General features: G+C 41.9%; 2 protein-coding genes and 1 long non-coding RNA gene across 3 annotated transcripts in view; 2 read left to right on the top strand and 1 right to left on the bottom strand.

Moving 5' to 3' along the window:
• The first annotated feature begins 543 nt into the window (after positions 1-543).
• Positions 544-3,403, top strand: LOC125184961 (uncharacterized). The gene is made up of 3 exons (XR_007169675.2): positions 544-1,619; positions 2,105-2,223; positions 2,911-3,403. It is a non-coding gene; the product is annotated as an uncharacterized lncRNA (long non-coding RNA).
• Positions 3,404-7,712: 4,309 nt separating this feature from the next.
• Positions 7,713-17,837, bottom strand: ADAT2 (adenosine deaminase tRNA specific 2). Its single transcript, XM_066994223.1, has 6 exons — positions 17,705-17,837; positions 17,509-17,613; positions 10,204-10,354; positions 9,563-9,669; positions 7,964-8,036; positions 7,713-7,851 (listed from the first exon to the last, which is right to left on the bottom strand). Exons 1-6 carry the CDS (start codon positions 17,753-17,755, stop codon positions 7,811-7,813), a joined length of 528 nt encoding a protein of 175 aa, XP_066850324.1. The 5' UTR covers positions 17,756-17,837; the 3' UTR covers positions 7,713-7,810.
• A 6-nt stretch (positions 17,838-17,843) lies between these two features.
• Positions 17,844-25,143, top strand: part of PEX3 (peroxisomal biogenesis factor 3) — a 20,072-nt gene continuing 12,772 nt past the window's right edge. The window contains exons 1-2 of the mRNA XM_048080773.2: positions 17,844-17,973; positions 24,229-24,360. Of these exons, the coding sequence (XP_047936730.1) occupies positions 17,901-17,973; positions 24,229-24,360 (205 nt within the window). The 5' untranslated portion in view covers positions 17,844-17,900. The remainder of the gene's footprint in view (positions 17,974-24,228; positions 24,361-25,143) is intronic.

The raw sequence follows: 25,143 nt of genomic DNA, 5'->3' as shown, positions 1-25,143 counted from the left end.
CATGCAAAAATAAGCTGAAGGGGCAGCTTAGCAGTAGTGGAATAATATCCTAGTGTTAAAATGGAGTAATGTGGAAAATACATTAAATAAGAAATGGTGAGATGAGTTCTCTGGACAATAAAATTGATAAGTATGAGGTAACAGCCAAGTGCTTGATAAGAGTACAACTTTGATAAAGTTTGAGCACCTCTTTCTTCTGAGCATTTCTGGGTTTGGAAATGGAAGTTATCATAAGTATACTATTGAATATGTTGATATCAATTTGAAGGTGGAAAGGAATGGTGAGTCCTTGCCATGATTTCTGTGCTCTTCAGTTGGATGAGCTCAGTCCATTGACATTCTTAACTGTTCCTGAAATATAACGTGTCTGAGGTATTAGTTTGTAAGAAAGGTGAGTCTTGTTGCTCATGAACAAATTTCAAATTATTGGTGTTCAGAGAATCCCTTTGGCGCCTTCTTACTGTAAATATAAAAAATGCAGAAGAGTAGGACTAGGTAGCAGATGATGAAATTCAAGTCAATTAAAAATTGTGTGTCAAAACCTTCTGTTTCCTGTTGTATAAATAGTTCTACATGAAAAGGTTAAAAACAAAAACTAGAGTCCAAGGTAATCTATGAGGCAGGTAATTGTTTATTGTTCATGACATGTCCAGTTCATTGCAACAAAAAATTACAGCTGCTAAGAATCTGACCTCGTGCCCAGAAATTGTGTAAAAGCACAGCTGGCCCTGTCTAGGCTGGAAATCTTTAAAACTCATGGCAAAGACTTTATTTTGAAAGAGTATTTAGCTTTAAAAATGAATAGGGGCTGCATGTTCCAAATGTCACCTGTCAATTTAACAAATGGCAACTATATACGCATCTTAATGCCAGATTGCTGTTTCATTAGGCTCGTTGTGGGTTATCACTCTGTAGGAACTGGCATTATTCTAACAGCAGCCGCAGAAATACAGGAGGGCAGGGGCTCCTCATCACTGTTGCTCTCAGCTATATGGTGCGGCTGTGCATGGCTTTTGGAAGGCGGGAAGGGAGAAAAAGGGCACAAAATGAAAAAAATGTGCAGCAAGACGGAGAGGGAGGCATGTGCTTCAGTATGGCTGCGTTGAACTCAGCGTAGCACCAGCCACAAAGGCATCCTTCAGTTTTGTAACTAACTCAGCATGCAGGAAAAGTCCTGCTGGCTGCTGAATAGCCCTGTCCAACAGTGGTCGGAAACATGAAATGAGCAGGCAGGTGGCTCGAAATGGGAGCATTCTGTAACCCTGTCTTAGGGTACAGGTAGCAGGAGGATTTACAAGTTGCCCTACCTTGAATACGCCCTGCAGGAATGAACCAAACGAACTGCCAGTACAACACAGTGAAGCGAACGAGCACTGAGGAAACAGCCATGGCACAGGATTCAGGTGAAGATGGGAAAGGGATGCACCTGAGCCGATCCACTTGGCCCAGCTCCAGCCCACCAAAAGGCAGTTCCCTAGCTGCCCTCTGCTGCACAGGAGAGCAACAGTTCTGCAAGGACTATGGAAACCCATACTTAAAAACTCCCCAAGCTGCAGCTGCCCCCGCCAAAGCTGCCAGATCTTCCTGGTGGTGGAAATGCTACTGAAGTGCCCTACAGTGTAAGTAACCAGGGTTTTGTTGCCACCGTTGCAGAGAGCTTTCAGCCCTCCCTGCTGTAAGTGGCAGCTCAAACGTCCTGATGGAGCTCCCTGACAGGATAAGCGCTCAACTATTAAGAAGCGCACTTGCCAGGTGCCGTTCTGAGTGACTCATTCAGGCTGCTACTGCTGCTGCCAGCACAAGTGCTGCACAACATGACTGGAAATAAGTTGCAGAGGATGAGAAAATGGATTTCTTAGAAAAGAATTCCTTGCTGTCTGCAGGGTCAGCTTTAGCAATAACAGACTGGCCACGACACAAGTGGAGGGTTTCCTTGCTGGGTAACTCTGAGTTCACAGGTGAGGCCAGAGCACGGGAAGGCAGCTAGGTGATTTTGTTCCCAGGCTAAATATACTTCATTTGCTTGTACCACAGCTTTCATGGGAGTTCACTCGGGGATTTGTAAATCACAGATTACACAACTTACCGTTGCCCTGTTCCACAGCACTCCAGCAGGAAGCTGCTTCTCCCTGGGAGTCCCCCTGCTCCAGACAGCGGTCACAGCCACAGCAGCGGGGCCGCTGCCATCCCCTGCACGCCAACACACATCCCGTAGGGCGAGAGGTAAGTGTGCTGCTGTACCGAGCACCTTGCTGGGAGTCTTGCGGGAAAGGAAAACTGCTCAGGGCCCTCACAAAGCTCTGGCCTGACCCATCTGTGCAAAGGCAGCAGAGGGGGGCTGCTGGGGATTCCAGAGCAGTTTGCCACAAGTCCACAGACTCCTCCAACTTCTTTTCTTAGTCAGACCAGGTGATAGTCAAATTTGTCCAGATGTAGGTGTGCAGGGAGATAGTATGTGGATACATGTACTTATTTTCATTTTACTTTCATTAGGTGTGGGGAAAAAGCTGGTAAGCTATTGAACGCAGTGTCCCCACGGCTGGTTGTTGAAAAGCTTGCCTGTTTTTTCCAACTGTATCATTTGGCTTAGTAAAAGATATTGCTTCTCCCTACAAATCTTGTTTCTCTTACCCAATATGGCTGCACTGATAATGGCAGTTGTTTATAACCTCACAAATTAATGCAACTTTAATGGCTACCTCTCAGACTTCAAAAGGAGAAAGTAGGAATCAAAGTCATGTCAATTTTTATTACACTGCTTCCTTTTTGTAGAGAAAGCTCTGAAGATTACAAAAGTGCCCCCCAAAACCTTCCACCTTATGTAAATGTGAAATCCTGACACCATAAAAATGGGTGGCTGAACAATCCCTCCCCAACAACACTAGCATCTGAGTCATTTCTTAATTTCAGAAACTGCCCCTACTTTATCCAGCAACTCGAGCAGCCCACACAAGCACCACACGAGCTGAAGCTGGCAAGGGTAAGTGCAGCTGAGGTCTCTGCGCCTCTCGTCAGCGGTGAGGAGCCCAAGTTGCTGCTCTGGTTCCCTGCTTGCACAGACAGGGAAGGGCAGTTAATTACACCACGCCACAAATTCAGGTCCGCAGAGCCCTTCATTTTATGTTATCGTCCTTTTTTAAACCGCTTAGATTTTCAAAAGACAAAAGTAAGGCACCATGTAAAAACATCGCTATGGAAACATCACAGGCTCACTTGCACTTGACTGCCAAGCGACTACCTAACTGAAGTTTTACATCCTATTGGATCACTGCTGGCCATCTGCTCTCCTTCAAACTTCTCTGAGTTCTTTATATCCCTGAAAAGTTCATTTTTAGAAAGGAAGGAGGAGGAGGCAAGGGGAGAATCCGGCATTCTTGGCTATCACAGAGCTATTGTGAAAAAGGAAGATAAACTCATTTTGGGGCAGCCCCTTAAGAAGACAAAGATCCATGTTTTGTGAAGTAATTTTGTAGAAAATACCCCATTTTGAGATGCACTTTAATGATAAGGGTATATATTGGCAGCCACAAGGCAAAACAAACAAACAGCTGCTTCTAGTACTCTAGCACTAATTGTCTTCCTCTCTCCTTCTCTCATTTAGTGTCAAATGTATTTTCTTCTAAAATGTAACAGTTACTGCCTACACTGGAGTTGTTGGCTGCAGGCTCCCCAGTCTTGCTCCAAATAAAACACAGAAATAGATTTCCTGCCAAGCGCTGGGGAAGTTTGAAGACTTTAGTTTTTAAAAATATAATCTTTTTATCAGTGCCCTAAGCCTGCCAAAGGTAATTATGGGCCATGGCGCATTTACATTAACGCATAGGACCTACAGACATTTCAAAAGCTTAATGGAGAAACTCCATAAATGTACATATTGAAAAATAAATTAATTAAACTGTCATGTAAAGATATCACTTAATTTCACAGAGCGGAAGGCGCTCTTAATAGGAGTGGAATGGATCAGTGAGCATTTCAAAACCCAAAGCTATAATTTAAATTCAGCCTCTCTTCTAGTGTGCAAGTCACAAGACATATTTATTATAGCCTTGGATTGTCATTGTAATTGGTTTAGCAGAGACAAAGCCGTGTTGTTTTGCTTCCTTGCCCTCCTAGCTGGGTCGATATATTTTGATGTCAGACTATTGACAAGCAAACCAAATGCTGAAATAAAACCATGCATGCCTGTGATGAACTGGCAAAAATACAGTCCAAGGTAAATGTAATGCTGAAGCCTACATATTTATTTATCAAGTAGCAAGGGAAAAACTGTGATGTGAGGCATTTAAACCTCTTTAAGTAAACCAGTTGAATATATTTACTGCTGCTCTAGAGGCCTGCTATGCAGCAACAGACACAGATATAAATAAGTAAAAGCATTGTGAAAATGAATAGCAGCATTTATAAGCCGCTGCTCTGGGTTTTCCAGGTGGCAGCAACAATTAAGGCTGTTGCACTTGACACTCTTTTAGGGCTAGAGCCAAAGCCTTAGGTCCAGGCCCCTAGCAAGCAGACAGCAACACTTCTTACAGGTTGTGTATCAATCAGCTATTGATTCCTGGGGTGCCTCCGGCTTGGTTTGCTGCAAGATCTTGTTTGGTAGCAACAGTTACAAACCAAGCCTATGCTTCTGCAGCCATGAGCAACTGTCTCCTTCTTGCTAAATAAGCAATCCAACAACAATTTAATTCTTTTTCTGACATTCTTCTTTCTCTATTTCATTAATACTGTTTCTTGTAAGATCATTTTCTGATCTGGGCCAGCAAAGGTGGTCAGCTGATCTGGTTGTAACAGCGGTGGCCACCTTCTGCCTTCTTCCAGCCCATGTGTAAAGGTTGGCCACGGAGATGTTACTCTGAGCCTGAACCGAGAGCTGGCTGCCCAGGATCTCAGACGTCCTTCTTGTGAAGCGTTCAGGTTTGTGAATCTTACTCTGAACAACAAACTCAAAACTTACTGTAGAAGTTTAAGGGGGTTGTGTGCTCCGTCTTCTTGATGCATATTGCAGGAAAACATGTTTCCGAGAGAGGGAAATAGGGCCAAATGTATTGCGGCCCTAGCTCGGAACAAGACATCTCACTGTCTGGCCTTGAGAAGGCTCAGATCAGACAGAAGCAGTCACCTGCTCACAGAAAATAACTGGAATGATTTCCCCTTCTGAAAAGGCTCTCGGTCCACTCATACTTAGGAAGAGCTGCAACATGTCTGAGACAGAAACAACTGCCCCAGGCACACCTCTGAAGGCAGTGGCAGGTAGAGACAAATCGGAGCAGCCTCTCTGGGTGCCTGCCCACAAGAAGAGCAGCAGGAGCTGCCGCTACCATTGTGGGAGCCTGGCAGTTTACAGGTAGAGAGGAATAGCACTGAGGAATAGGTGGAAGAGAGAACGAGATGGCTGAACACATGCGAGTTGTCAAGATGTCATGCCATGGCTCTGCTGAGTGGCTGGTCTTCAAACACAAGCAGTTTCTCTTATAAAAACACCTGTGCATCTGCATTTGTTCTTGCTCACATAAGTAGTAGGATGTTAAGCAGAATGGGCTGCATTTTTGCTTTCAATGTAACCTTTTAGCAGTCTGTTCCCTAAGATAGTTGAGTATTGTACTTAAAACCATGCATCTGCATGTGTCTTCCAATACTACTATTACCGCAAATAGTAAACAGAAGAATCTTTTGCAACTTTTCTGTAATACATTTTTTACCTTGCTATGCTATTCTTCTTTCTTGTCCATTATCTAAAATGCACGCTGTTATCCTTGATTGCTCTTCACAGAAATTTTTGACACCCTCTTCAGTCTCCCTGAGCTCAGAGCAGGACTTAAACTGCTTTTTAAACAACAGGTTATTACCAATTCCTGTTAAAAAGTATTTTTTATTCCATGTTTAAGGATTGTGGAATTGGACACAGCTTTTAAAATGTTCTATTACCAATAATCTGTCTGCTTTTTTATGTGGCTCCTACTGTCATAATATGCAAATATCAACACCATTCTTCTTTGAAACAACACAGTGGGGAAGGAAAGTGTTCTTAGTCACTCTGCAGACGAATAGGTGCCAAGAGACTTAGGTTCTGGTCCAAAACAATATGTAGCTTCCATTTCCTACTGTCATTGGTGTCTGTGAGAGTCTAGAAGCCTAAAGTCTTCCTTTAATTTGGACTTCTTCAAGATACGGAAAAATTATAGTCCAGCTGAGAATATACGTATCTGTATGCAGACATAGCTACCTTGTATTACTAACCAAACACAGTAACCCCAGGTGTGACCATTTTTTGGTCATCACAGTCATTAAAAATGGTCTTTTTCTAAATAGCTTTTCCACCATCACTGTCTATTTCATGAGCCCTTGCAGCTCTGAAGGTAAAAGAATCTCTATTTGTAGTCATAACTACTTTTCCTTATGGAGGGAAAAATATCTGAGTGTTGTAAGGAATGGTCATGGGGTCAGGAGGACAGAATAGGTCACAGATGTAACTTAAGGGGCTCACGTTAAAGGAAGAGTATTTCTGAACTCTGAGATTAGGTATTATGGTAAAAATGCTCCTTTCCCTTTTCACTGTGTAAACAGTAAGTAAATACAAAAATATAAATTCTAGACTATTAGGAGCAATGGTGACAAAGTAATGATTTTAATGCTCTTAAAAAAACCAGAACAAACTCATTTGAAATATCCAAAAGGTTTAATTGTACTCAATTTTTATAGTCATAGAATTCTAAACCACTCTTCCACATTAAAAAAAAAAAGTTAAGGCATTTCTCAAATTTCTGAATATCAATTATTTAAACTACATTTCGTGTTTAAGATAACTATCCACTAAGAGCAACATAATCAAGATTGAACTGGGCTTGTATTCTTAATTCATTAGTGGAACTGCAAGGCCCTCTTCTGGATTATAAATTACTGCATGGCCAAGCAAAGTACATGGAAATGACAAAAACAACCAGCACTATGAAAAGATACAGTATCTCAAATATTTTATTCATTCTATTAGCAATTTCATGTCCTTGTTTTCACATGTATCTGACCATTTTAATTAGTATAACGTAGTAGCTGAGAATAACTCTTAGCAGATTCTTAATGATAAAGCATTTCTTGTGCTAATATTCATGAGAGGACTGGATAGTCTGATGAGATTTCACATTCTCCACAACTTTGTATGAAAATGCTGCTGTATGAAAAGCCAAGTGATGTCTGTTTTGCTTATTAGCAATAGCATATGCAAATTGGAATGTGCTGTTTTGCATATATCCATGTCTAGATATCTATATGACTTTTAGAACTTGTTTGAAATTTTGGTGTACGCTAGAGGGGGTGTAAAAAACAATGAAGAACTGTTACAACAGTCTTATCTCAAATCTTCAAGGAACATACAGTGCCTTATAGTCTTTTGATTAAGCATATGCACCAGGACTGTGAAGGCCTCACAAATGTAACCTTCCAAGAGATATACGTACTTGCCTAAGCAAACATTTGCTATTGAAATGCAAGATGCTTCTCCAGGCAGAAGAAAATATCCTAGAATGTGCTGTACAGAATGGCTTCATTTTAGTGGGTCCATCTGGCTGTAAACATCTCAACCGGAACCATAAATCTTCTCCTCACCCAAGAAGAGTCACTTACTCTTCTGCTTGGTAATATATAATAACAAGAAATCACAGACATAGGCAGAGACGCAGGAACAGGTAGTATCTCATTAGTAAAAACACCACATAGAACATATTTAACATAGTTTAATTTGACCATACAAGAAGGATGCTGAAGAAACCTTCACACACAATGTTTTTGTAAACTTCTGTTTCACGTCAGCGTAGGCCTACTTACGACGGTCTTTTTTCCGTACTTTTGATTTTGGTGCTGCCATGAAGAAACAGAAAGGGAGAAGAAACATCAGAAGTGAATTGCAAAATACGAGTGCCAGCATTGCTTTAAGTTGGGAACAAAACAGATCCATTAATGTGAAACCTACCATTAGGATTTTCTTGTCTGTAGAAAGCTTTTAACAGTTCCACTGCTTCTTTGGCATAATAGCCAGAAATGCACTGTTCAAATTAAAATAATGTTTATGAGTGCATCTGAAAATAACATAGTCCATGCTTCAAAATAATGCCTTAAGTATAGAGTAATTGTAAACAACTGTACTGCCTATTCCGCTAACTTAACACGTGCCTTTAACTATTTGGGGGTCAGAAAATCATCTTTCCAGGCTGAATACCTAATATATTTTAAAAATACAATGTCAAGACTCAGTAGAATAAGCCATTTCCCTAGTAACTTAAAAGTTAGGTAAAACTCTCTTAAAAATTAGTGCATAAAAGTTTTACTTAAGTTACTTTCAAGCATTTTCAACTTACACCATATACTTGGCAAGCACTTGGAAATGTAAGAGATGTATATTTGGGTATTTATAGAAATTACCAGAAAACATTCTTTCACACACAATTTTTTATTCCTAATAGTCACCTCTTAGACCTTTTTGGTCCTTCCAAAATATTTTTCCCATCTATGAACATTAATAACAAAGCATTTAAATGTCACTAACACTAAAGGAAATCCCCATCCACAATAGAAAGGAATTCATTACACCTATGCATCCCATTGCAGCTGCCTAAAGAAACAAATGAAAGATCTGCAGGATCATGAATCTTCTCCTTTCTTTCCTCTGAACATACAGAAAAATTAAATACCACATGCCAATGTTAGCCTGTGAACACTCCTGCAGTATGGACAATACAAATTAATTCAGATTATAGTCTCACAAACACCCTGACAGAAAGATGCTTACTTAATATGTTAACAGTAGACTGCCAAATGGTATTGTCTTGCTGACTTAAATTCTTTCTGAACCTAGAGCCTTTAGTGTTTATTTACAATGCTGAAATGTACTACCTTTTACATTCATTAAATCATAAATGTTAAGTGCAGAAAAAAATTCTAAGAACTCTAATCTTAAAGGACAAAGATGTCTCTTTCTCCCCACTCTGTTCCAATGCTTTATTATCCTTACGGTTCAGAAAAATCTCCTGATACCTAAACCTCTGCCACTTTTGCAGTCCGTATTTGTTTTGGGATTTGAACTATATGAAGTCAATCTAAGGTAATGCATTTCACCTCATGTATGAATAGACCAGGAGCATGAATGCAATCACTTCCAGTGGTTCAGCTAAAAAAAACAAACTAGTAAGTTGCTGCTACCTGATCTTTATTGATTATATGTTTATATATTCTACAGCTTAAAACAATTTTTCCCTTGTCTCCTCCTGCAGCTGTTACTGTTCTGAGTACTGCCCATCTTTTAGATACACTTATTCTTTACCTTGTACCATGAGTATAATTCTTTGCTCTCTTCTTTGATGCATCCTTTTAAATAATTTATGATTACCAGGCTTTCCCTCAATTTTCTTTTCTTTAAGGACTTACAGTTTTCTTGTTACGTCAAGTTTACTGGACATCTAATCATCTTTCATCTGGAACCCCTTAAACTGCTCCATAACATTCTCAAAGCATAGTGCCCTAAGCTAGGCATAGTACCCTAGCTCTAAACAAAGGAAAACATTTTATAGCTTACTTCAAATGGTTCTCCTGTGTCTACCATATCATCAGATGAGATGCTCAAAACTGAGCCACAGCCTCCAAATCGCTCATTTTGACAGCCATATATGACCCGTGGAATTTATGTGAATGAGTTAAGGTATTAAGTGAAAACCAAGCAGGAAGTAAAGTAGCCTGATTAGTCATTAAATTTCACTAAAATGTGCTTGTGCTTTTCAAACTACATTAGTCTGCACTGTAATTCCTCCCTCCTAAAATCAAAACTTATTTCTGAATAATCTAAGATGCACGACATTCCTCAGAAGCATGAATCCCAAAACAGAGACATACAAAGCCGTTTTACTACCTCTTACACTGTTCAGAACTGAACACTGAACTGAGACTAGCTGATTTTATGTAACAGCAATTATTTCTAAAGTGTATTTTTATATCCCTAAGAGAAATCATTGTTTGTCGTAACTGCGCCATTCCTCTTTTGTTCTTGAATCTCTCGTTACTTACCATGCAGTAAATGGAGGATGGCACAGACTCTCAAGCAACAAGATGGTAACCCTGTTGGCTTTGCCTGACAGTGTCCAGCCCCTCTCTGCAGGCTCGCTAACAAACAACTAATATTTGGACGTGTGGTTTCCCAGCATGAAAACCATTAAAGGATACTCATCAAGCGCACAGCAGCCGCACACATGATGCACGGCTCTACGGTTACGTACAGTACTGAGTTTGAAAACACTTCCTCGTGATTTTTATTGTTTTGCCGGCACCAGTCCAGGACCTGATCAATTGCCACCATTTCTGCATGTCGAGTAGCCTAGGAGATAAAAATAAACATTTTCTTAAAAGTTTGTATTGATTCACACTTTAAACTTCTCACTTATACAGACACAATGGAAATAGAATACAGTGTCATAAAATTATTCGTTCAAGTCAAAGGCACAATAGCCTGATGTCTGGTTTATTAGTAGTGCAATTACTTTCACTTCTGTTGAAAAAGTAACATAAGGCTTTCTTGAGAAGTCCCATGTTAGCACACCATTTTGCTTGTCAAGTTGCAGAAGAGATTTTATGAGAAAACATTTTCAATTCTGTGCAGCCCAAACTGCAGAAGAAATACGTAACCCAAGTAAGAATACATTCAACTTCAATCTCATATGCAGCACATCAAGATCCAGAAGCACACACCTGTTCTTTCTTCTACCTGTTTATAGACAGAGGAGTCTGCTTGGAAATTCTCCTCCCTGTCAAGCCAGCATAAGAAAAGCTCTATTTGCAGATCACGGGACACACAAAGCCCACTAGAACAACTCATCCAGCCCACAGCTTGCTTCCAAGACCAAGAATGCAGGTCAGGTGAATTTCTCTGGCAATAGTAAGAAACTGCTCTTAGCTGGTACCTTTCCCTCTGACAATTTTAGTATGCCTGCACAGAACTGAATATATTGTGACTACTTAATAATTTCAGTGCATTTCTGGAATTGACTGGCCTACTATGTAGGCACAGCACTTTCAGTTTGCATGAGGTTTAATACTGGTCAGGAATACATACATACACAGCAAGTCTCTCACCTAATAGGCAGGGACTGCAGCACATGCCTGATTACAAGAATATTGATTTCTCTTTTTTCAATCCAAGATGACTGAATGGTAAGTAGCACAGAGGTCACAGCAATAGGTATGGCACAAAAATGTGAACACAATAGATGTGCTGAATTTAATTGCAGAGAGCTCCAGAACAATCTGTATTCTCCCAGTATTGCTCCGTAATGGCTGCAGCAGCGTGTTTTTCCGATCAAATGTTACAGTAAAAACATGACAAAGTACTAGCTATGAAAGGAGTCTCCGGTTACAGAGCCTGATACGTATTTGAATTGAGACTGTATTTTCCTTCTTTTTAATCTTCTTGGGAAAAGGGATGTTTCTGATCCAGGAGCTAGATTAAGACTTCAGCAATACAAATTCTACTTCTGCTACATATGTCTTTGTGTGATCTTAGATAACTTGCTCTCAATACATGAATTTGGGTTAGTTTCAGTACTGCAAAGATAAATGGTGATAACTGCAAGTTGCTGTACACTATATGGCAAAGGACTCATGTATAAATAAGTTAGTGGCAAGTTTAATATTGTCTAAAAATGTTTTAAAACTCCTACAGAGATCTACGTTGCCTGTGCCTACATTAACAACAGGAGCATGTCCACAGAGCAGAACAGTGCTGAGGACTTGACACCAATTCAAGGGAGTTCACACTGGACTAGCTCCAGTTTAGTCGCATGGAGTATATTCCCATCAACAGCTGGAGAGCATTAGGTATGCTCTTTGAGTGCATCTTTTCAGTATAGCTTCAGCTGAAAGGAAGAGTTTGCTGTCTCCGAGACACAAACCAAAGCCTGGTAAGCAGGCAAGAAATTTATTCCAGGCATGCACTTGTAATTTCAGCTAACATAGTAATGAGCCCACTAGGAATAAAAACATGGATCTGAATCAATATGCAGACATGATTCCTCCAGACCTACTAGTGAAATGGTGTCGTGAAGGTTCCCTTGTTGAATAAATAGATCACATCAGCTGAAGTCTCAGTGAAGACACATTATGGAGATACTAAATGCAATGCCCTCCTGCAGAATGATCCCTCAGAACTACTACAGCTCCTGTAACTCAAAGTGTAAGTTGAGGCTATTCTAATTTTGTGCCCCTCAAATCAGAGACATAAACATCATGGTAGCTTTTCAACTCCTGAGCATGAATTAAAAAAATACAAGCAATCAGCCCTTGTTACCAGAGCACAACATGACTCCAGCCTACAACACTGCTTTGTATAGTGAGTAAACAAAGTGGCTTTTAGGCCTCTGCTGATCTCGGGAGCAAAAGTTAAGAAGAGCCACGCAGTCGGTGTAAGTCATACCAGCTTCTGTGGTAACAGAAAAGAGAGACACAGAAAAGATTATTACACTACTATAACAAAACACTACTAGTTCCCAGTGCAGCCACAACTTCAGTGACGCATACTGTTCTGCTGTCCTCACCTCATCAAGTTATGGCAGCGCCAGAACACATTTGCCACAGGGTGGAAAAAAAAGGTGGTCAAAGTTACAGAACAGTCTCCGTACAGAGACTAAAGAGACTATGTCTCTTAAATCACTAGATGATACCATTAGTTTTCCAAGTAAAGACAACTATGGCAGAGGTTTATAAAAATAATGAAAAATGTGGAAAAACACAGTAAATTTTGATCTATTAATTCCCCTAACAAGTGGGGACCCAATGAAATTAGCAGGCAGCAAATTTAAAACAAACAGAAGGAAGTACTCCTTCACAAAGCTTGTAATTAAATTGAGGAACTCATTCCCACAGGATGCCATGGAAGCCAACAACATAAAAGAGTTCAAAAAAGGTTTAGACAAATTCATGGAGGATATGTGCACAGACAGCTATCAGAAGCAATGATCCAGACAGTCTTGGGTTCTGGAAGTCCTGAAGCTATTCACTTCCAAAAGTGGAAAGGCTATGCAAGGGAAGACTGTACACTAGTCTTTTCTTGTTTCTTGAGCTTCTTCCCTAAGCATCTGCTAAAGGTCACTCCTAAAGACAAGACACGGGGGGAAAAAAATGGCCTTCTAGGTCTGCCTTAAGGTTTTAATTTATATTGAGCTGTGTCCAGATACTCATTTTTTACTGACATGCTGTGTGTAAAATAACATATGAAAAAAGATGATTTTCATCTTGAGTCACTGACTCAGTTCAGTGTGTTCTGTAAGCCCTATGATTTTTTAATTTGCCCTAGTCTTTTATGTTACGGTAAAGCCAAAACGACAAAAGCAGGTAAAAGTAGAAAGGGGAAAAGAAAACTGTTAGAGAGTGGTGAATGGTGTTCCAAGGAGGAATGAGAATTGATGTCACCAGGGAGAAAGCCTTGACACTATTAAAATAGTACCCCAAACTGTACAAATGTCTTTACAGACAAATAAAGACATCATCAGCACCTTCTGAAACTCAGACAAGCATTAACAAGTGAGAACAAAGGGGGCCAAAGCTCCAATTTCTATATTGTCCTGCGGCTTCATTAGTAATTTGAGTGCAAACAATACTTAATTTCCAATTATCATGTACTGTACATGCAAGATGCTGTGGGCAAAGACATATGCTACAATGACCCAAGAGGAGATAACAAAGATGAGAAGCCTGCATGTATCAACAAATGACCTAGAAGAAAGAACATTTCAGTGAGAAACATACGATTGCAACATACATGGAAATAAAGATGCCAAAAGACAAAAAAAGCTCTAGTTGGGAGGGGTCACATACATTATAAGGAAGAAAATTTTAAGGTTGGTCTGAGGCAAGACTGCGAACAAGCAAACAAATGTGGGAGCTGCCAGAGGGAACACAGAACTGGCACGAGCTCGAGAACTATCGCCAGGCTGTTGAGAACGAGCGTCTTACACAGACATTCGTTGCACTATTGCCCAGTGAATACAAGCAGTGACATGCCTAACTATTTTGAAGTGCTGACGCCACAGCCATGCTCCTAAAAAATAAATAAATAAATAAATAAATAAAAAACAGAACTGTATGTAAACTCCCGTCTTCCAATATCAACTTTTTCCAGGAGAGTATGATGATGATCAGTGATTTTGAAAATTACTCCCACAGAGTAAGAAGTAGTATCTCTAATGTTAGTGTGTTCTGTTGTGGACACGCAGGGCAGAAAAAGTATGCAAGGTGACAAGAAATAGACTGAAAAAATCTGAAAGCTTTCAGCAACTACACCTTTTTGACAAAACAAGCAGTTTAGGAACTGGATGAAGGAGTAAAGGAGATACTACCTGCACCTAACGCCAGCCAGTTACATCAGAGGATGCAGGGACTTACAGAAGAAGACAGGAAGATTATCTGACACAAAGCTTAGTGGTAATTTGACTTCTGAGCAAGGGCAAAGCTGTAGGGAAGGACTGCAGACCTAACTGGATAAATGACTGTTTTTTCAAACGTGGAAAAAAGTTTTCTAGGGATGAAGAATGCCATCATGAATCTACATTTTGGATGTCAGCAAGCAAAGACTAAAGTAAGAATCACCAAAAGTCGACCACGTAATATAAATTATGTAAATAGTAAAAATGTCTTGAGACGAAACATGTGAAAAGGTTAGAGCTACTATAGTGACTTTGGCATGAGACTCAAATACAACACTACTCCAAAACAAAATTAATATTTTGGCTCTTCAGTAAAGATGACACTGAGAATGGGGTGGAAAGGCAGAATAAGAGTATAGAAATTACAGTATGTGAGATACAGAACTGAGACATCAGAACGCTGAAAATACCTGAGGCATAGAATAGGGGCAAAAACCAAGTTGACAGATCATATCCATCACAGAAATACCAAAGAACTTGTGCAAATGGCTGCCAGTCCCATAGCTATGCTTTTAATACATCAAGGGAAGAGTATCACACCACTGAAACCTGTCAGAGCAGAGTCACTGCAACAAAAAACAGGAAGGACAAACAATTCTGACAACTACAGATCCAGGCTGGTCTCAAGAGCAGAACAACCAACGCAACAAACTTTGAGCGTAATATAAGGACTAGTCTGTAAAAGGGAAACAAAATAAAATACAATGTGGATTTGCATCCAGGAGTTGGCACTAAATTAAACCAGTAACTTTCTCTGACAAATGTATTTTTCTAGGCAAAAGAAATATCAATCCCTACTCTCTGGGCTTCAAAAAAGTATCTGGCATAGCACAACGTAAATAAGTATTGTCAGTCTGGGGAAAACAGCACAGTACAGAAAATCTAAGGTGGGCAAGCAAAGAAGAGAAGTTGCACTGAGAGGGGAAATATTTGCCTAGAGGGAACTTATCAGCAATGATGCTCAAAGATTATTTTGATATAAACACTTTGATTATAAACATTTTCATCTGGGCCATTGGCATTAACTGGAGAAAGACCTAGATAAAACAGCTAGCAACATGTGATGAAGACGTCATCAGAAGAGAGTGTCAGAGAATCACTCAAGAAATGGATGGTCCTAAAAGGCAGGAGTGGGGAGAAAACAATACACTAAGTATAACAAAATGGCACTAAAGACAAAGGCAGCTCCAAAAAAGAGAGGCAGACTTACTTCCAGGGAGAGTGGAAGTATTACTGCTATCAAACGAGGCCCAAGAGAAAGTCCATCTGGCATAAAACACACAGTTCTGGTTAACTGAATTCAAGAAAGGTGAATCAAAACTGGCATGGATGTACAGAAGAATTAGAATGAACACAAAAAGAGAGCTTGCCTTCTGAGAGCCTTGGGAAAAACAAAAGCTGAGAAGGGTTATGACTTTAAATACATCCAAGCTATGTAAAACACAGGACGATGCTGGCAGGAGAACAGATATAAATGGATCTTAAAAAGTTTAAACTGGAAATCAGATGTTTTCTAGCCATCTAAGGAATGATGTTCTGGAGAAGTCCTCCAATATGAGATGAGGCAAAAAATTAGATTTAAAGTGGAACTTGACAAATTTATGATGTCTGCTGGAACTGCCTCAGTGGTTCCAGAGTTGTTTGTTTTTTTTTCCCTTCCTCTCCAGGATTTTTCCTAAACAATGCCAGAAGTCCTTAAGAGAAAACTGAAAACACTTTCCCACATCCACATTTCATAGTAAGTGCCTCTCTGGAGCTCACAATTTCTTTCACAGTGTATGGAGCAACTAACTGCATGATCGGAAATTTGGATGCAACGAGCACATCCAGCGTTTCCTGTCACTATAATGTAAACATTTATGAAAATTAAGTGACAAAAGAATTGCAACTTGAGCTAAACAGAAACTTAAAACTGACTTGGCTTTCAAAGATACTAACAGCTAAGATACTAACAGCTTACTGTTTCCAAAATGCAGCTGGAATTTTTGAAATCAGGCCACTTGGATTTATGTACGTACATTCAAGCAAACCTGATGCTAATATAAAAAAAAGGCAGAAAACTTCCCTAATATTTTAAATTGATTATGATTTTGTTATTAGTCTCACCAGTTATGTTCTGCTCATTTACCATCATATGATTTGTATGCAGCAATAACTCTAGCACAATTTTCCCAAAAAGTATCTGCTTTCCTATGGTGTTTACACAGACAGAATTTGAAATACCTATCTTCTATGCCACCTAACTTTCTTGAGTTGTTAAAAAAATATTTTAATACGTTATGAATGTCTTACAAATTAGTATAATAGTTCATCTTTACTGGTATATTTTTGAACCTACGAGACTTATTTGCACCTTTTATCACATTTTGAGAATAGAGACACTGAATATAAATTTCAGCCAGATCCTGCAATCAGATCCATTTACACAGCTACAAAAAATCTTCACTGACTTTAACGTGTCTCTCAGCATGCATAAGATCTAACTTTATAGCTAAAACTGCAAGCATCAGGTCTAAAAATCTAAAGGTAATACTTTTGTGAAAGGAAGAAGAGTGGAAATCAAACATCAGCTTTTGTTAGCCTATGCACTCTGCAACCGCGCACAACTTCCCAGCTCCTTGTCTTCTCCTTTCCCCTTCCAAAACGATTCCTCTGTTTGTACGGGAGTTTTCCTAGAAAAGCAAGAGAGCTGGATTTTCAGTTTACACGTCATGACCTTTCAAAAAGCTTATAGCACAATATGAAATTGGGAAGCCCTTCTTTGCGGAGAGGCAGTGGGAGCAGGAGTCCTCGGGTCCCCGGACGGGCAGGCAGGGAGGCCGTTCAGCGACGGGCCGCGGCAGGTCGGGCTGGCGGGTGGCCGTGACGATCCCGGGGGCCTTTTCATCCCAGACGCCGGCTCGGTGCCAGCCTGCCGGTAACACCCACCTCTCCCGGCCCCGCTGGGGGCAGCGTGCCGCCGGGACGGCCTCGCAGCCTCCTCCCCCCGACCCTCCCCAGCCTCCCCGGGACGCGGGGCCGAGACCCCCGCGCTCCCCGCTCCCCCCCCACTCACGTTCTTGGTCTCGTTCACCTCGTTCCTGCCTTCCCCCAGCACCCGGCCCTCGTACACCAGCAGGCAGCCCACGGGCACCTCCCCGACCTCCAGCGCTCCTCGGGCCTGCGGGGGGACACACGCGGCCGGGATGAGCCGGGAGGCGGCGGGGGGGGGGGGAGCACGCGGAGCCCGCCCGGCCGCCCCCCGCACCGACCACTTGGAGGGCCCGCTCCATGAAGCCGAGCCGCGTCGCCTCGTCCTCCATGGCGGCCCCGGCGGAGCGCGGCGCCGTTTCCGGGGGACGCCCGGCGAGGCACCGCGGGCGGAGCCGGGGCCGCCGCCGCCACCTCCCCTTCCGCCGCCGCGGGGAGGCGAGGGGAGGCCGTGCTGAGCCGAGCCGGGCGGGCAGGATGCTCCGCTCCCTCTGGAGTTTCCTCAAGCGGCACAAGAAGAAATGCCTCGTCCTCGGCACCTTCCTCGGCGGTGAGCGGCCGGGGAGGGGCTCGTCCCGCGCGGGGGGGGGGGGGGGGGAAGGAAAAACCCCCTCGGGTCCCGCTGCTGGCTGGCTCCGGGCCCCTAGGAGCCCTCCCGGCCGGCACGGGGTTATTGGTAGCCGGGACCGGGTTTGGAGCGGCGCCTCGGGTCTGTCCCTGTGCCGTGTAAGCGTCTGGTAAAGGGGGGGTCTCCCGAGACTGGGCGCTTCTCACGAGGTGCAGCCGCGGCTCTGCCTGCCCAGGCGTCACCTCCGCGTGCGTTCCCTGCAGGTGGCACGGGTTTAAGTGTTACTGAGCTGCCGAGGAAGGCTTGGCTCGCTTATACCCCCCGGAACACGCCCAGGGGGTTAAATATCGGGGGCTGAAGTGTTTCTGCAGCACATCTTGGCTCTCAGCTTTTGATTCAGGTGAGGGCTCTTGTGGAGGTGACTGGATGTAATTCTGACTCCCCTCGGCTGTTGTGGCCTCCGCAGCCTCTCAGCGTGAACTCCTTCAGCAATAAGTTAGGCAGCGGTTACTGAAAGCAGCTGTCGAGCCCCTTTACCCCTTCTCCTGCAGGTTTTCTGGCTCTACAAGTACAGCAGAAAGTAATGGTTACCAGCTTCTGAGCCCGCTTACAGCCCACCATGGCAAATTGAGCTGATTTACTTTAGCGTGACAAGCTGAAGACTGTGCCCCCCCCCCTTCACTGCCCGTGTGGGAGTGCCAGGTGGGCAAATGGGCCTAGTAAAAGCACAAGCTGGCCTGGTTTCAGCTAGCCAACGTGGAACAGTGTCTGGGTGGGCAAGCAGATATCATGGGGCTGATGGCTCTCAGTAGTCCTGATAGCCAGAAATCCTAAATTCATCACACATAAGTGGCCTTCTGTCAGCCCGGGAACCATCCTAGTGTCACTGAACTTGCAGTTTTTTGCTTACGATGGATGCTGTTGAGGTACAGTTTGGTACAACTGTCACTGACATGCTATTGACTGTGTGAAGTACACTGAAAAGATAAAAATTTGGGACTCTGTAGTAAATTGGAGCAACCACGAGCAGGAGAACATCGTGAGCTGCCATCAGCTGCAACTTGCACCATAATGTTTTAAGGCAGCTGGGGAGATGGAGGGATTTACTGCAGAATGCTACACTACACTTGTTTTGCAGCTGAATCACGTGTGCTTTGGCCATCTGTGTGTTAGTTATGGATCAGACCTTAATCTAACTCGAGTTATGTCACGGCACTGCTAAGGAATGAGAACCCCAGAATCCACAACTGATCCTTCAAAAAACATTGCTTAACGCTGAAAGGTAGAATGCAACTTCACCTGATTACTTTTATTTAAAGACAGAATACTCTGAATTGGCTGAATGATGTGAGAAAAGCAGCCTAATCATCTGCTGATATAATGTCAGAGAGTGGACGCTACGTCTCTCTGATGTATTTTTCTTAAGAGCTGTAGTTGCAGTTTCTGGGAAGGAGGATGTAACAAAGGAAAATGGGACATCACAAGCTTAATGATTTTAAGTCTTTGACTGGCAAGCATTCAGAGATTGATGTGAATACTTAATTATTCATTAGACAACACAGGAGAATCTCTACATTATTACTGGTACAATGTTTTATCAGTGTTGCATTACTGAAGAACCACAAACATCTGAGTTGGTTGGTACCTTTTCTCTGCTTACAAATTCCATGCGTGTTATCAGTGGCTGTTGTTGTTAATGTAATTTGTGTGACTCCCAACACTCATATCTTCATAAATAGAAAAATCTCTTGCAAAACCCTTGAGGTAAGAGCTCAAACTGATGGAAAAGCAATTGAACTGTGTGTAATTTTCGCTTTGATTAAGAAGACCTCAACTTTGCGAAGACCTTAGACAAACCCATTCTTCAGGGGTTTGTTCTTTTAGCAAGAACATACTTGAATCTCTTCCAGCGGGTAAAAATCTAGTGTTCAGGGATCAGAAACATTATTTAAAGAAGAGAGAGTTAGCATGTCTGAGTTCCAAGGACATGATAGATTCACTTGTTCTTGATGGATGGGTAGATTTAAAGTGGTTTATATTTCAGTGCCCAGCGCTGAAGGCAAGTTAAAATGGATACTACAAAATGATTCACTGTTTAAATCCTCGCTGCTGTAGAAGAGCAAGTTCAGCGCGTTCGAAATGTGTGGTTCTGATTTCAGTGGTGAATGAGTTGTTACTCAATTTCATCTGTTGCAACCTTCAGCTTGCAGAAAGAGCATTTCAGTTCAGATGTCTGTCTGCTTGCCCAAGGCAGTTGCGTTGGCTTGTGAACGAGTGAAAGGGCATTACATGGGTTTTGGTAGAAGTCAGTGGTGCCAGCAGAATAAGGCTTTGGTGCTTTCCTGTTTTATACATGATTTTTAACCATAATGAGATGATTGTATGTCAGTTGATGCATGGTCTACTTGAACATAAGAACAAATCACAACTTAGGGAGCTGCTGATGTTCTGAAAGGATCCAGGCTTCTGTGTGTTAGCACCGTTTCTAAATAATGAAATTCTTGGAACTGAATTTGGGGGGTACGGGAGGAGGGAGATATGGCAGCGAGAGTAAAAGTTACACAGGGTCAGGAGGAGATTTCCTGAAACTTGATGCCTCCCAGTTACTGGTTCCACTCTTCTGCTCACCTTTCCATCCCACCTGTGAAGAAAGGAAGGGGCTGAGGGAGAAAGTCATAACTTACGCGATGTAAGAGAGATCCCACCTGTTTGAGGCCACTGGCATGAAGATGTGAGAGCCGGTGGATTTTGTAAGCTGCTTCCGTTACTTATGTTTGGATGGGAAGAAACTACCCAGCAGTGATAATTATCTCAGTTCGCTGCTCAGAGGAGAATCAAGTGTCACTTCTGCAGAAGATGGGTATTGTAGACCCCAGATATTCACGTGGTGTAGGACAGCCAGTACAAATGTAAACGCATTTCACTTTGTAGATCAATTTGAGTTCAGTGTGAAATGTAGTTGGAGATCCTTGCTGAGGTTCCTGTACCTGAATTCATCGATGTCAGCTGCCATAATCCTTGTTTGTATTTTCCGAACCGTGCGTGGTTCAGAAATGCTGGGACTACAGTTGTTTGTGTAGTTCATACATGAAGAAGAAAAAAAAGATTTACATAGAAATTATCCTTTGCGCAGTCTCATCATTGCTCAATTTTCTTAACTCCTGGTTCTGTTTGGGTCATAGGGGAAAGGTACTACAAGAAGTTATATCTGTACAACTGTGTAGCTAATTAGACATGAGCAAAATGTTGCTGCTGATACGTTTTGCTGACCTCCTATCCCCTATTGAGAGGTAAAATTGAGATACCTTATCTATTGTAAAAAAAAAAATGGTGTTTCCTCTGTTCTTAACAGAGATTTTCAACATGTCAGTTTAGTTTCTTACCATCACGTTAGCTGATGTTGACGTTATGGCAGTTCTTAGGACGTGGCTTCCTCTGGTCCTGCTTCCAGCTCTAAGCGATGGTACCGTCATGTAATGCGTTCAGCCTGGACTTCTAAGTCTGCATGATTTTCTAGTCTTCCGAGTTACTGTTCTGTATGTCCACGCAGATACACACAGTAGTTCTAAAGCAAAACGTGCACACATGCAGACTCCCAGGCTGGCAGCTCCTGGAGATATCCCACGATCAGGAAGCTCGCAGGGGCTCTGCTGCTGAGTGCAGGCAAGAGTGACCTGTGTGCAGGCATCCCTTGTCTCGGGGCTGGAATTGCCCAAGTGCAGCGTCAAGTTCTCCCAGCTGCTCAGAGGCGCTGAGGAGAGCCCTTCCAAGCCATGCAGTTAGTAACAGACTCAGTTTGCTGCTCACATGCATGGGTTTTTTTGTTTGTTTGTTTTTGTCCTTAAGCTGCGTGCATGATGCAGCTTTTCCCTTGGCTAGCTTCTAACGTGTTGTGTTCTCAAAGATGAAACTGGAGTGTGTGATATCGATTAATGATGGGTCAAAGTTATCTCTTCGTTCTGGGCAGGAGGAGAGAAATACAGCTGCTGATATCTGGTGTTGCATCGCTTGAACTGAGTGTCTTTTTTTCTGGAAACTCCTTGTTAAACCCGGGCGGCTGCTAATGCAACTTTGGACCCTGGTGAGACGCAGCAGCTGGTAGCGCAGAACACTCGCGCTGCTTTAACAATCAACTGTTAAGCAATTAGCTGTCTCAGTCTTAATTATAAAGGTGCTGCTCCAGCCTATCTCTCTAGGGTATGCGCATGATTCCTCTTGAGTTGTTTTGCTTCTTGTGGTCTCATGACTGCCTGTGCCCCGTATACATACAAGAGCCTTTTTTTTTTTTTTTTTAAACCTGTGTAACCTTTCTGCCAAAAAAAAATGGAGGTAAATGATTTATTTGGGGCAGAAAAATGAAACGAATGTTGTATTTTGGATGAACGGTTATGTCTGAATGCATTGTGGAAAATGAGGTGGAAAGAAATGATTGGAAAATATTGTTTTGAAAAACTTTGCTTATACTAAAAAAAGCTAATCGTTGCTGTTTCAGTAAGCAGCAAAAATAAAATCGGTACACTGAAGGTCATGTCCGAGATACACGTTCTTGGCAGGAGTGGATTATTCTTTGGAGAAAAATAATTGTTAGCTTTGAAGTCTCATTTTGGTTAACAGTTTACAGTGGTAAAATTGTATTTAATGTCTATGGAGCCATAATATTGAGTTTGTGTCTGATGGGGCGAATCTTCCGCTTGTGACAAGTGGTCAGTCTGCCGAAAGGTTGAGGCAGGAGGGACTGATTTCCACTTCTTTTTATTTTGAGGCTTTGAGAAAATAAATGAAAGTGATTACAGTAGTTCTGAACCGATCTGGTTTGTAGTTGCCTATTAGGAAGCACACTACTGATACAAATTACCAGATTTGTTTTGAGACCATAAATATTAGGGCACAGAGTTGGCAAGCCTCTTGAAATACTGATGATAGTTCTGGCGAACATATTGAAAGGTTTTAATGATCTAAAAATGTAGCGGAACTCAGAATCGGGGGCGGTGGTGTTAGTTTTTGTGGATCGGGTTATAAAAATAGCTCCATAACTTCCAGGGTGCAGTAACTGTTAAAAGTCTCCTTCATTCAGATAATGATTTTGGATCTTGAAAAGTGGATTTCAAACTGTTCATGGCTTTTGAAAGTGCTTGCTGGACAACAAGACTCAATTTGATACTCAGATTTCTTCTATGTAGCATAATTGACTTTGAAAGAGTTGGATCTGGCACTCTGTGGAGGGATGTCAGTATTTAGGGGATTGCCCAACTTGTACAGCAGCATTTTCTGCTTGTTTCTTTTCCTCCCCACCCTCTCTGCAGCGGGCAAAGGTGCTGATAGGAAGCACAGAAGGCATAGCGGCACCTCGAGGGATGGCTCAGAAAGGGAAGTGGTGATGAGGAAGGATGAGAAGAGGGCTGCGGGCAGGCTGGGGACGCCTGCAGACCCCCAGAGGTGTGGGAAGAGCGGCTGGGGGAGTCTTCAAAGGGATGCGTGGTGGGAGGGGAGGAAGTGAAGAGCAAATATTTTTGGTGGGTCTTTGTGGAGATTCGTAGTGAGGGTGAGGTAGGGTGATTAGATCCTCAAGGGTTGCAGGAGAACGGAGCTGGAGCGTAGGAAGCAGGCATGGTAAGAAGTAAGACCTGAGGATGGCGAGAGGGAACGGAGGAGTCCTTGGAGCTGGCGGTGCGCTGAGGGCCACGCTCAGGCCCTGCTAGCCAAGGTTCTTCCTACGTACAAATTACGGACCAACACTTCCTCTGTTTGGTCCTGAAATGTTTTTCTTATGTGATTTTTAAGACTTGAGTTTTATCTTTAACTTCTGCTGCTAATTTTAGAAAGATATCTTGAAAGAAAAACCTTTCTTTTCATCCTTCTCCAGGCTTGTGCGTTTGATTTTCTTTTCTGTTCCTTGTTTCTGTTACCCTACACCTTTCTCTTCATTATATTTTCTTCGGTCCCTTCAATCCTAGTTGCTCATATTGCTGTAGTACCAAAAATACCTTGTTTGAAAAAGAAACATATCTCTTAGAAATGTTTCTTATACTGATTAAAGGCATTACCCTTTACATTTTACTTCATTTTGAAAATGCTATTTCTGATTATTACCTTTGCTAATTACCATTAAAATGCTTGAGACCTGCTTATCTCCCTCAAAAACACTCACCCTTATGGTTTAAAACCAGTGAAAAGGGCTGAAGGGGGGGCTTTGCTCACGTTTTTAAAGCAGCTTGTAATCTGAAAATCTCTCTGCAGGAGTCTATTTACTGGGAAAGTATGGACAGAAGAAAATCAGAGAAATCCAAGAACGAGAGGCAGCTGAATACATCGCCCAAGCACGAAGGCAGTATCATTTTGAAAGTAATCAGAGGACGTGCAATATGACAGGTAAGATAAGGAAATAGTTACTGTTCTCAGTAGGTGGAATTATTTGGGGATTTATACTACATAGGGTCAGGAATGAAGAAGAACAAGAATTCAAAATCTTCATTAAATACTAGTACATAAATATAGTCATCTTACTGAATCTGAAGAACAGAGGATTGAAGAGATTTTGGGGGGTCATGTCAACCCTTAGCTTGAATATCCCCATTTATAATACATACAAATATACATACAGGCTACGATTTTTGTCAGTTAAAGACCCTTGGTATATTGCCCTAAACTGTACATAGTATAAGGTGTGAAGCAGCACCCAGAATTTACAGCACAATTAATTATCGTATTCATTATAGTAAACTGGTAGTAAGCTACACAGAGATCTTGGTGGGTAACTTTTATTTACAAATAAGAAGCATATCAGTCCAGAAAACCCCTACACTTGAACAGTTAAAAGGTACCTCACTATATAGGGAGCAAAAATGAAAAGTGATTTTATTCTGGCATTTGTCTTTAGATTGTGGAGAGGACATGGGTAGAATTAAAATAATAATAATAATAAACCCTGTCATTCTTACAAATAGTTTTGAATGGCTTGTATTTCTTTAAAACAAATTGGGCAGCATTTTCTTCTGTTGAAATTTGTAATGGCTTCTCAAGTGGCTGCAAATGGTTTCTGTGTCCCTTGTTTACCCTGACCAATTTGTATTTCATTTTTATCTTTTCCATTTGGTAGTGCTGGGATTGATTTTACTGCAAGGACTAAGTTTTTCTTTGCCATTCTTTGTGCAA

This window comes from Anser cygnoides, chromosome 3, assembly GCF_040182565.1.
Source record: "Anser cygnoides isolate HZ-2024a breed goose chromosome 3, Taihu_goose_T2T_genome, whole genome shotgun sequence".
Lineage (NCBI taxonomy): Eukaryota > Metazoa > Chordata > Aves > Anseriformes > Anatidae > Anser > Anser cygnoides.
This window is presented reverse-complemented; position numbering and strand designations above follow the sequence as displayed.